The 12,593-nt window shown below is 47.5% G+C and overlaps 1 protein-coding gene across 9 annotated transcripts in view; it reads left to right on the plus strand.

The window, feature by feature from the left end:
* Positions 1-12,593, plus strand: part of EBF1 (EBF transcription factor 1) — a 284,529-nt gene continuing 271,936 nt past the window's right edge. For 4 of the 9 annotated variants that reach the window (XM_069772893.1, XM_069772894.1, XM_069772895.1 and 1 more), the window contains exons 1-5: positions 3-952; positions 2,395-2,551; positions 2,886-2,949; positions 3,212-3,267; positions 12,472-12,545. In XM_069772893.1, coding sequence (XP_069628994.1) covers positions 819-952; positions 2,395-2,551; positions 2,886-2,949; positions 3,212-3,267; positions 12,472-12,545 — 485 coding nt within the window. In that variant the 5' untranslated portion in view covers positions 3-818. Of the gene's footprint in view, positions 953-1,468; positions 2,031-2,394; positions 2,552-2,885; positions 2,950-3,211; positions 3,268-12,471; positions 12,546-12,593 lie in introns of those variants that run through there. The other 5 variants (XM_069772891.1, XM_069772892.1, XM_069772889.1 and 2 more) reach the window with 3 other exon arrangements.

Consider the following 12,593-nt stretch of genomic DNA (forward strand, 5'->3'; position numbering starts at 1 on the left):
CCCGCCGGGGCTGCGGGGCTCGTGTTCGGCGGCGGGGACAGTCAAAGTGGCTCCCATAGGGAGAGACGGCGAGTCCGCCCCGGCGCTGCGGGAGAGGGAGGGGGCGCGGGCACCGGGAGCCCCAGGGTCTCCCTCCGTCCGTCCGTCCGCGCCGCCGCCGCGGGTGCGTCCCTCTCGCTCCCTTCCCGGCGTGCGCCCGGCTCCGGCAACTCGCTTCCTGCGCGGCTGAAGGAGGGAGGAGAGAGCGCTTCGGCTGGGAGAGGAGAGAAGAAAAGAAAGAGGGAGAAAAGAAAGAAAGAAAAGAGAGAGGGGGGAAAAAAGGGGGGGGGGGAAACTTGCCTCTCTTGTCACTGGAAAATGACACTTGATGTAGCAGAGCCTGCCGCAGCTCCCGTTCGTCCTATTGTTTCTTAAACTGCCATCCGAGATTTTTTTTTTTTTTTTTTTTGCCTGCTGCCATCCGAGGGGTGTCTTCATACAAAAGGGACTTCAAGTACTCCTCCGGCTTGCGAGCGCTGCAACCAGCCCCCAGCACCCCGCCAGCCCCTCCAAGCACCCAAACAAACTGCACACGCAGCAAACAGCAGCGACAAAAACCGGGCTCTGATTGCCTCTGGATTTTTTTTTTTTTTTTAATGTGCGTGCCTGTGTTTGCTTTCTCTGACTTGCTTTGATTCCAGAGATCAGCTGCAGAGAGAGAAAAAAAGAGAGAAAGAGAGAAAAACCCCATATATAACAGTCCGCCTGGCGATTTTATCACTTTTTTTTTTTTTTTATTTTGAGTAAAGAAGGAAGATTTGCGCTGTTGTTTCTGATTCATGTTTGGGATTCAGGAAAGCATCCAGCGGAGTGGGAGCAGCATGAAGGAAGAGCCCCTCGGCGCGGGGATGAACGCGGTGCGGACGTGGATGCAGGGAGCCGGCGTCCTGGACGCCAGCACGGCCGCTCAGAGGTAGGCAGGCTCCGCGCCCGCGCCCCGCTCCGCGCCCCGGGGCGCACGCCGCCTGCAGCGCTGCTCCCCGCGGGCAGCGCCTTTCCCCCCTGCACCACCAAAAAGCCGGCTCTGGAGCTCTGCTAACAGCAGTGAGTTTCGCGTAGATGTCGCCAGTTAAAATACTTATCCCTCTTGTCCCGTAGGAATGACTTTTTATTAAATAAGAATAATAATAATAAAGGAAGCGGCGAGTTTCGCTAGGTAGGAATAGGTGGGTTTTAATCTCTCTAGCTCCTTGTGTCCGCGCGGAGGAAGGAGTTTTCAAAACTATGTTTGCTGCTGATTTAGCCTTAAGATCTCCAAACGACACTTCTCTCCTCCGATAAGCAGCGAGTTCTGCACGGATATATCCAAAATATATTTCTCTACCTCGCTTTCTTATCCCCGTCAGAATCAGCAGCCTCCCTTCTTCTCCTCCGATAAGCAGGGAGTTTTGCAAAGCTTTCTCGAGGAGAAATTTAATTCGAAGCTCCTTTGTAAAACCACTGCCACTTATCTTAGATTTTTTAAAAAGAAATCCCTTCAAATAGGAGCTGGATTTGCGAAGCTGTGCCCAGCCTCGCTTTCTCTCTTATTTCCCCTCGTTCCCATCCTCTTCCCCGCGAAAAAAAACCCAAACCCCAACAACCCCTGATGCCAGATTCGCAGCCTGAGCCCTGGAGCCGGCATCAGCTAAGAAGTTTAATGTTGACATCTCCCGGTGTCTCCCACCTCGCCCCGCACCCCTCCCTTTGGAGCCCTCTAAGGAAGGGAAAGTTTCTGCAGGGACAACCCTGAAATATTTCAAGTTGTCTCCTCGGCTGCCGTCGCCGTGTTTACCCACCACTCCGGCGAGGGGAGGGAAAAAAAAAAAGCTCGCAGGACTGAAACTGAAAGAGATAAGGCACATGGGCGCTTGGGTGACAGCTTCGAGCCGAGTTTGAGAAGTGGCAGGACCAAATGCCGCTCCGCGGGGCAACGCGCCGGCGGGGCTGAGCGCGGCTCCCCCGGCCATGCAGGGCCGGCTGCGGGCGGGCACGGCCCCCGGGGAGGGTTGGTGGGTGCCGGTACTGGGTGCCGGGGGCGGCGAGGGTCGGGGGGGGACGACACACCCCCGCTTGGCGCTTCGGACCCGCCGCAGGCCGGGATGGGGTCGGGTTTGTGCCGCTCTCCCGGCTCCGCGGGGTTTCGGCGTGGCCGCGCTTGAAGACGCCTTTCCCCTCGCCCGGAGGGAAAAAGCCCCGGGGGCGACTCGGGGGAGGAGGGCAGGGGGGGCGATGCTCAGCCCCGGGGGAGCCCAGTCGGGTCCCGGTAGGGGGAAGGCAGGGACTGGGGGGCAGAAGGGGAGGACACGGAACGGACGCGGCGGCTTGAGGCCGCGTCGTCGGGGCTGCCGCTAACCCGCGTCTTTCTGGTCCCAGCGGAGTGGGTCTGGCCCGGGCTCACTTCGAGAAGCAGCCTCCTTCCAACCTGAGGAAGTCCAACTTTTTCCACTTCGTCCTGGCTCTCTACGACCGGCAGGGGCAGCCCGTGGAGATCGAGCGCACCGCCTTCGTGGGCTTCGTGGAGAAGGAGAAGGTGAGTAGCCCCGGTGGCCCGCGGGGGGGGCTCGGTCGCCTCTCCCGGGCCCTCCCCGCTCCGTTCCCCCGGGGCGACGGCACCGGCTCGTCCCGGGAGCCACCGCCGCTTCCCGGGCCCTTTACTCTTTCCCCGTCCCGGAGGGCAGCCGGGGAAGGGGTGTCCCTCCATCCCTCGCTATGCCCGGGGCAGGGGAGGGGGCCGAGACCCATCCCCGTCCGGCCCCGGGGCCGCCCGGCGTGCGAGCGTTAGAGAAACTTCATATGATACATATATATATATATTTTTTTTTTTCCTTTTTCCCTCCGGCCTCCCGCGTCCTCTTTGACTTCAGGAAGCCAACAGCGAAAAGACCAACAACGGCATCCACTACCGCCTGCAGCTGCTCTACAGCAATGGTAAGGGCTGGGAGCCCCCCCCCAGTGTCAGCCCCACCACCCCTCCTCGCCTCCTCCTCGGCTGGAGAGCCCACCAGAGGCCGGGGGAAGCCGCTGACCCGGCTCCCCTCCGCTCCGCTCATCCCGGAGCTCGGTGCAGCTTCGGCCGCGGCCAGCGCTGCCGGGACCCGGGGCGGGGGGGGGGGGGGCCCGAACCCTTCGGGCGAGCCCCGGTGCTCTGCCTCCGGCCGCCCCCTCTCCTCACACCTCTGCCTCGTTTCAGGGATCAGGACGGAGCAGGATTTCTACGTCCGACTCATCGACTCCATGACCAAGCAGGTAGGTGCTGCGGGACGCCCGCGGAGGAGGAGGAGGAGGAGGAAGGGGGTGTGTGTATTTGGGGGGGGGGGGGCAGCCGTCGGGGCGGCCCCCGGGAGCGCGGCGGGGCGGCCCGCGGAGGCGAAACCCGCCCCCGGCGCGAAGCGGAGCCGAGCGGCTCTGCCCCGCCGGGGAAGGGGCCGCCGCCTCCCGCGGGGCACCGGCCGCGCATCCCCGCGACCGCGCAGCGGCGGAGGGGGGGACACACACACCGCAGGGCCGAGCCGCCGGCCCCGGCGTCGGGGCTGAGCGGAGGGTCCCCGCGGGACCCTGCCCGCCGCCGGGCTTGGGAGCTCCGAAAAATACGGGCGAGCCCTCCAGCCGGGCTGGGGCTGGTTTTGCCGCTTAATTACTGAGAATTAACCTCCAGGCCGTCAGCACAAGCCGCCGCGGAGGCGCGGGGGCCGTGTTTGTCCGTCCTTTCTTCGCGCTGCCGCCGGGTCCTTGGGTTAAAGGAGGAGCGATCAAATGGTGGCACGTTTGCATGTCGGAATAGCCTGTGCGTGTCGGAATAGCCCCCCGACCCGCGGCGCGGGGAGCGGCGAGCTCGGTGTCGGACTTCGGGGAGGGCTGTAGGGCAGCAGACCTTGTCAATGGATTAACCCTAATTTGCAGCTTGCTCTTTGGCTTCCCAAACGGAGTAATAACGTGCGCGCCTACCTGTAAAAAATACTTTTCTGTACGAAAACTGTATTTTCACAGAGGGACTACCTGAACAAATCGATTCTCTCTTTTTAAAAAAAAGTCTTACTCTACCTTTTTCTGCTGCTCCTGTCAGAATATTTTTCTCTTGCAATACATTTCTTTTGAATAGTTGGGATGGCTTTTAAGCCCTTTTCTCCTTAAGATATGTTTTTTCCCCTCCTAATCTGTTTTACTTGTTAAAGAAAATTCTTAAATTTTATTTAGGAAAAACATTAAGCTTTTTTTGTACCGAGAGGAAAAGTCAGTCCCTGTATGTTGTCTGTAGGGAAAAAACTCTTGGCTTGTATTTGGGTTTCTTCTCTACAGCAAAACATAAAGCTCTAAGGGCTGAGTTTGTTTTAGAAAACTCTCTTTGATGGTCCCCAAACATCTTTTCCTGCTATTGAAGACTGTCTTTCAACAGAAAAAAAAAAAAAAAAAAGAAAAAAGGAACTTGGATTAATTTTACTAGAGAATCCACCATGCATCTGAACTCTGTTAAACTATGCACTTCCAAACAGAGCCCGTTCCCTGTAGGAATTAAAACAGCAGCAACATACCTTTCTTCCTAACAAACCTTGGAAAGCATTTGCTGTCATTCCTTGTTTTTCAGGCACAAATTGGCTAGCTTGTGTTAAAAGTAACAAAATCTTCCTGATACACGAACTCTTTTTAGTTCTTTTGGAGCTTATGTATTTCATTGTAGACCGTACGAGAGAGACTATCAATAAATATTATCTTTAAATAGCTTTCCTATCATTACGGAAATGCAAAAGCCTCTGTTCATAATCCTGTTGAAAACAGAGCCCTGAACTCATGTAGAGCAGCGGATTCAAAATAATTTTCTTAACAAAGGCATCTTGCATATGAAGAGTTCATCCTAAGGCACTGTTTGACCTCTTGGTCTCTCATTATTATCAAGTCATCAGAGGGTCTTTGGAGAGAAAGGGGAAAAAAACCCCCGAGATACAGTTTATTTGTAAAACCTACCATGTAGCTTTAAAGCACATTCACAATGAAGAACTAAAAAAAAATCTGTATGATTTCAGGAAGTCTTACAAAAACAAAGTTAGTGCAGATTACAGATTTTGGGGAAAGTGCAATGGAATTGAGAAGCGAGGATTTAAGAACAAAAGCTCTCTCAACTTAGATTAGAATACGGGGAGCAAAAGGCTATTTTAGACGCAAACATGTTTGCTTACGTATTAATTTCATGAACATAATTTCTTTAGGCATGACTATAATTGCTTATGAAAAATAGGGCATTGTCATGTCAAAACTGTGGCATGTGCCGCTCTGAATCTTTTTGGGGGCCAGGGGCTAAATTCTCCCTCTTCTTCTTTTTTAATTCTTTCTTTTTTAAAGTGACATTATTTCATAGTTGCGATCGCTTCGCTTACTGAATGCTTATTATGAAGCGAAGTACAACACATGACAGAAGCTCACCCAAACGTTGAATATATCATTTATATTTTACGACAGTGAATTATATAGAAGATTCTCAAGTAACTTTCAAATCATCAAACTGTAATTAAATATTGCAAAGACTGTCTGAAAATTCTTTAATTTTTAATGAAAGTTAAATATATATTGTCAGTCTACTCGAAGGTGTAGTATTTTAATGCATGACGCTCAGAACAAATTGGATAATGAAATGATTACTTTTAAATGAAACAGTTGCAGAAGCGTACATGTTTCAGCTGGCAAGTATCTTCTCGATACTCACACACGCACATTCACACACTCAATAATTGTGAATTCCCAGACTGAAATTACAGCTACTCTGAGGTTTCTGGTGGCAAATTAAAAATCCCACAGAAGCAAAGCTTGAATGAGTTAGGTTCCCCAGATCATACAGGAAAGTATCTGTGGCTCTTTTTTTTTATATTAAATATTTTTTTTTTTTTTTTAAACACGGACGCATCAGATTTAAATGTATTCTCTTTGTCTCACAGTTATAAATGGCAAGGTTTTGTACAGCTGCGGATTATTAAGTTAGGTAAGATAAAATAAAATCTGTTCTGCAAATCAGACCTAGATTTCTATATATAGGATTGCTACTCATAGATGTAACATAAATGTCCCATTAGCAGCATGCATTATATCAGCAGGTAGACAGGCAGGGCTTCGCTATGCTGGATGCTGTGTATATAATAGACAGTAGATGTTCCTGCTCCTATAGAGTTCTTGGTCTGAATAAGCCAGGGCTTGGTTTGTGTGGCTGTGGCCAACTAAGAAACTCATGGCAAGAGTCCTGTCACAGGAGGAATATGGGGATCTATGTGTCCTGGTGTGCGCGTGTACGTTCTCTATCAGCTGTGATGCAGTATGGGAAGTGGGGCTGGAGAGTGGCGTTAATGAAGTAACCAAGAATTTTGTTGCGAACTACATCGCAGGGCAGATCTGGGGTGTAGGTATGAACTATGCGTGCGCTGCCCCAAAATACGAGCTTTCGCTGCACGCGTGCTCCTTGGTAGCCTGGGCTGTGGGGCTTCCGAACGGGAAACCCAGGCAGGATTGATCTCAAAGTGCATCGTTTCAAGTTATATTTGGGATAATGTGCTTGGCCTTTGGTGGCGGCCCTAGAAAAGTGTTGGGTAAGATGGGAATTACATGCCTGTGAGGGGTCTCGCTACATTTCCAAAATGTGCCCCCGTCATTTAAAAATTGTAAATGCTACGCGCAAATCGTTACTGTTGTGGGGAAGCTCTTTTCAGTTAGAGTAACAACATTCGGCGTCAATACTGGCTTAATTAAATTTTCTTTTATGTTATCTTGGCACCTCATTTTACGTCGGGATCACATTCCTAATGTGTTCAAAACCCTGTAGGATCCCAAACTTTATAGCTGTTGCTTTCCGTAAAGCAGCAGCTCCTACCGCAGTAGGTCTGGCTCTAACAATGATGCATTTTGAAATTGCCTGCAAAATGTGAAATATGTCTGCTCTAATAAAACTGGAGTTTTTAGGCAAGTCTAAGGGTTTTAATATATTTACAGAGAAGAGATGCCTTCTATTCAGCTGTATTTTCATAAAGTTGAGATATTTCACTATTAGGAAAGATGGAGGAAATAAATCTGAAATACTTGTTCCCCACCCATTTTTCCTTCAGCCGTTCTCATCCATAAGATATAAGGGATGCTAATATGGCTCAGGCATCTTAAAAATCATAAGTTTTGCACGATAGCTATTGTCTAGTGCTGAGAGTCCTCATGAGTCAAAAATGCTTCCTTCAGACTTAGTCTCTGTTTATATTTTGCTTTTTTTCAGTACTTTAACTCTGGATGCAAATGGTTTTTCTGTTGACTTCTCTATCATTCTCTGATGTCTGCAGATATTTGATCAGCTCTCTATTCTGTGCATAGCATGGCCCTTCTCTGGCAGCTACACGCATGGGAAAAAAAAAATGTTATCAATAAGTTCAGAGGAGCCTCAGCAGACTCAGAGAAATTTCACACAAACATAAAACAAAACCTAACCCCTGTGACGGGGAAAGTTTACATTGCGCCAGATTTTAGCAGCTTTCTTGTGCCTTTGGTGCGATGTCAGAAGCGCAGGTGATTTTAATTTTCTTGTACAGAGAGGAATGGAGAAGTTTGGAATTTGCATGCATGATCAGGACCTGTGTTTGGGAAAATGTAAACTCATCACAGTGGAAAATGTGTTGTTTGGAGTCTGAGGGTGAAAACAAAGCTGAGGATTTTGGAGAGACTGCCTGAGCCAGATGGCCTGGTGCATTCCCAGTCTGGCAGCCCAACTGCTCCCTCCTGTATAATATACAGCCATTTGTTCTGGGATATTTACGCTAGAGCTGTTTCCATGTGAATGTTTGAAAACCATTAAAAATGAACATATTAGGAGAGATAAATTTATTTAATTTGTGTGAATACGTCGATAAGCAGGCTGTGTATCAAAGGCAGAGGGAGACTGGATAAAATAATTAGATGCTTCTGAATTGTGCGTTGAGAGACACAGCGAGAACTAACCGTCCTCGCCCTGGGACCCAGCGCTGCGCTACTTGTCCGGGATAGACCTCACTGGGATGAGTCAAAATTTTGCCTGGGGAAGGGGTAGAAACTCGGGTAATTAAGGGTTAAGTATCTGAAGCCAAATAAATGTAATTCACAGTATTTTCCATGTAGATATACAGTGGATACAAGCCTAATCCTCTCTGGGTGAAATTCTGGCCCATCTGAAGTCAATTGCAAAGCTCCTATTGAATTCGGTGGGGCCAGGATTTTATTTTCTCTCTGTGTGTATGGCTGTGTATGTCATTCCAAATCATTTTAGTTCTGTTTTTGAAAAGACCCTCATTTTAATGAGTTTTTCTTTCTCCTTTATTTCAATAAAGGAGATAGTTTGTTTTGTGAAACAGGAGGAATCTGAAAGCGAGTGGATTTAGATGCATGTTGGTGATTTCTCTCCTTCTCTTACTCTTTTAAAATCAAGGCCATGACATAACTGAATAATATAATGACCATGATCTCATTCCTTCAAGATTGTTTTTCATCCAGTTCAGAAAGCAGGATTGCTTGACTGGCAAACTGACACCACGAGACAATTCTGCCCTCAGTTGTACCGGCATAAATCTGGATTTATTCAGGAATAGTTAAGGACAAAATCTGGCTCTATATTTTTCCAACTTATTCGTCAACTCTTTTACTGCTTTATCCTGCCGTCTTTACTGAGGGAAAAAGTGGATTAAATGAAAACTTTAGCCTTGACATTTATATTACCCCCTCCCTTTTATTTTATTTATTTTTTTTTATGAACTCTGTCACTGAAAAGTTTAGGCGAATTGTTGGACGCACTTGTCTAGAAATGACTGCGATGTGCTCAATTTAGTAGTTTTTATTTGCTGGCAAGCAGTGAATTGCATTTGATTTAACTTTTTATGCAGCTCTCTTTAAATGGAAGTGAGGAAGTCTTGTATTTTGACACTAATTTTTTGGGGCCTGATTTTCAAATCCGTTTGTGCATGAGTGATCGTTACTCGCTGGGACTTCTTGTAGAAAGGTTACTTGAGTGAGTAATGGCTTACAAAATGGAAGATGAATTTTGTGGGGAAATGTTTAAGTTGTTCAGGAGAAGAAAAGCTATTTTGAAACACTTATGAAATAACACCGACTTAAAACTACACAAAGTAAACAAAAAGAAAAAAAGTCTATAATTTCGTATTTCCTTTGCTGGTGTTTTGTTGTGCAACCCTGATGTGTATTTGCAGGCTTATTTTTAGCTCTGCTGTGGTCTAAGTTTATACACTGTAACTTTCACTTTATCTCTCATTAATGTGATCCCTATTTGACAAAATCACGACGATGTTAGTGCGACAAGGAATCCTGCCGCAATCACCCTGTTTTAAAGCCTGAACTTTAAAAAATAATGATTAAAATAAAATTAAGATATTTTTGTTAAAAGAGGAGCTTTTCAAATCTTACAGTTAAAAATTTTCACAACAGTAACATTGTAGACCCTTCTTGTAAAAAATACTTCTGGCAGCTATAATGATCTGAAACTTTAGCAGTTCCTGTTTCCTTTTTGAAACTAATTGTAGAATTAATGCTTTAGAGCAGTGCAGTTTGCAAGATGGTAGAGTATCTGTAATGCTCTCGGGCAGCCATTCATGGAAGTAAACAGTTGGCGCTTTACGCACCCGTTCGCACAAGTAAATTGGGACATAGGAATGGGAGCTGGGGATGAGTTGCTCAGAAATTAACTCAGCAATTCCTCCCGCTTCCTAGAATTTCCTAGAAATTCCTGCAGGAATAGGGTATGCGGGAGTATCCGCGCTTAATGCGGAGAAAACAAAATGTGCATGGGTGCAACATCAGTAATTAAATGCAAATAAAGTGAAAAGCAAATCCTTAATGGAGAGGAAGGCAGAAGAATGTCATGCACGCAAAGAAGGGATCACTGATGCTAAACACAACAGACAAGGTGATTATGTACCACAGTGTTGACTCTGCCCGTTCATTATTGCTATTTAGTTGAGTTATTTAAGCGGGTACCTGGAGGTTAAGTAAGCATAGCAGCAGGAAGAGAAGAGGAAGAGAGAGGGGAGGGGAAAAAAAGAAAGTAAATTTTGTGCTCTGGTTCCTCATTTCTAGTGCTTCCTCGGCTTCACTGGCAACAAGGTAACCCATACTGGGTAAATTTATTTTAGGATTTGGAAGTCTAAGAAGAGTGAGCCGAGTCCAGCAGTCCTCTAGGGCACTGTTCCCCCCGTGTCATGCTGGGATTCTCCGGAGGTGGATGGGGACTGGAGGTGTTTGTCCCCACTAAAGGCCTCGGGGGTAGATCACCTCTTTTACCCTCATGCTCTGCACTCTCAGAGGCAGATTACAATTTAATTATTGATTAAGTCCAAAAAGTGCTGGGAGCTTCCCCCTTGCCCGGCCTGTCCTACTACCAGGTGAAACCTGATTTGGGGTTTTCCGGAGGCTTTGCAATGTCCTCACTGACCGACCCCATCAGGTGTCAGCCGGTTCCTTTGATTCCCTGGTTTTGGCTGGAAGAAGCTTTCCCCGATTTCCCCCTTTAATGCAGGGAAATGAGGATCTTCTGAATTTGTCCCACCTCCTGGTGTAACAACACAGGGATGACCGCAGTGCCATTTTCCAAGGCTTCTTGCAACCCATCCGTAGCTCTCTTGGGCGCTGCGATGGAGGAACGTCAAGCAACTGAGCAGGGACGTGGGGGCCCAGCTGGGGTCAGGGGGATTTGCTGGTGTCTGTGCTGTGGGGAATTTGGACGCGTCCTGCGACAACTTTCGTGTCCCCTTTATACGAGTGCTGGGTTTGCAGGGTTTGTGCCTCGCTGGTGGGAGTGAGGTGGCAGAAGTTAGGTGAAACTCTGTACCCGTTAGTTGCAGTGACACCAGCGGTCTCTGTTTTATCTTATCAGCAACCCCCCCCCCCCCCCCCCCCCACTGGCTCGCAGGTTTTAGGGGAATGCACATAGCGAAACCAAAGTGAAAAAATTAAAACTAGTGAAGATAACACAGCCCCATTCCTGATATTATTTATGGAATCATTAAATCATTTTATAATGCATAATATTAATATTGCATATTACTATTAAAATGGTGTTAAAAATCAGCTCACGCTTCTTCAGATTTGTGTGTCCTAAGATCCGTGTCCCCTTTGCAGGTACAACAACTCTTACCCTTGGTAGGTTGTATTTGTAAGGACTGGGAAAGCAGTTCATATGATCTTACTTCATCCTATATTAAGATAACTTATTTTTTCTCAGTATTTTCCACACTTACCTTTTATGGAATGAGACCACTTTGAAATGTATCACATCCATACAGCATACTTTTGGTTTTTTTATTTTCAATATCTATTTTATTGTTAGCTTTAGGGATACCTGTATCAGCTGTCATTTTATCTGCAGAGTTCGTTCCCCAATTTCTTCTTTTTAAGCCTGTATTTTAGAGGCTGAAAAAGTCACACCAAGGTCAAGGGTAGAGCTGATGCTCAGATGCAGGGCTGGTCGTCCCTCCAAGGCTGGGGGTCTAACCATCCATCCCGGCTCTGGCGTGGCACCCTAAAAGATGTCGGAACCTTAGTGCTATCACAGATGCTGTTGCAAAGGCAACTTCTTTTCACTCCTGGTTTGCTGCTGGGGGGGCTGGTGCCCAGGACCGGAGGTGGTTACAAAACATAACTCTGTCCTGATCAGATGGAAACCCTGTACCGAGCGGGCTGTGAGCGCTAACCTAGTTAGCGTGTAACGCCGATCCCTCACCGGTGCCGCTGGTTCTGCTGGTGGCAGCATTGCAGACGTAGACTCCTCCTGAAATGCGAACACACTGTCTTTCCACAGTTTTAACTTAAAGGGTTCTCCCCGTGCTATCTCAGAGTCAAATTTCTCAAGCTGGTTGATCCTCTGTTTGTTTTGGTATCCTCTGATCTGGTAGGGCCTGCTTCTCACTTATTTATATCCCTGTAACTCCAGAGTTGCTCTCTGGAAAGTGGTCGATCACGAGGTTCAAGGGCAGAATCAGGCCCAGGCACTTTCTCAGGAGCCACCAGGAAAACACCTGGGCTGTGCAGCTTTTGTAATTAAAAGTACATGAGCTCTCTCTTTTCTGTCTTTTTTTTTTTTTTTTTAGTGAATAGGACCAAAAATATGCCGAGCCTTGCTGTTGGTTTGTGTGGTGTTTTTTTTCCCCCTTTCTTTTAATGCTATTAGGTTTATATTTTATTCTGAATTGAAAAGAAAATTGTGGTTGTCTTGACTACTAAAAAAATCCATCCTACACACTGCTTGAGAGATGTGCAAGGGAGAGGAGGGAACTTAGCTGTACTCAGCTTGTGTTGTTTTCCAGCTGCAAGTCTTGGAGCAGGTTCAGTGGAGACGCGGTCTCTTTAGCCTGTGACTTGGCTTGCAACTCCGGCTGCGCCTTCAGTTACCGTGATGCGTTTTTATTTTCTCCAAACTCAACTTGATGCACAGCTAAAAATGTGTTTTGTTTCTAGGCGATAGTATATGAAGGCCAAGACAAGAACCCAGAAATGTGCCGAGTTCTGCTCACGCATGAAATAATGTGCAGGTAAGAATACCCTGCTTCCAGTTAATTAGTGATGAGAAGATGAACGTG

This window comes from Haliaeetus albicilla, chromosome 27 (assembly GCF_947461875.1).
Source record: "Haliaeetus albicilla chromosome 27, bHalAlb1.1, whole genome shotgun sequence".
NCBI lineage: Eukaryota > Metazoa > Chordata > Aves > Accipitriformes > Accipitridae > Haliaeetus > Haliaeetus albicilla.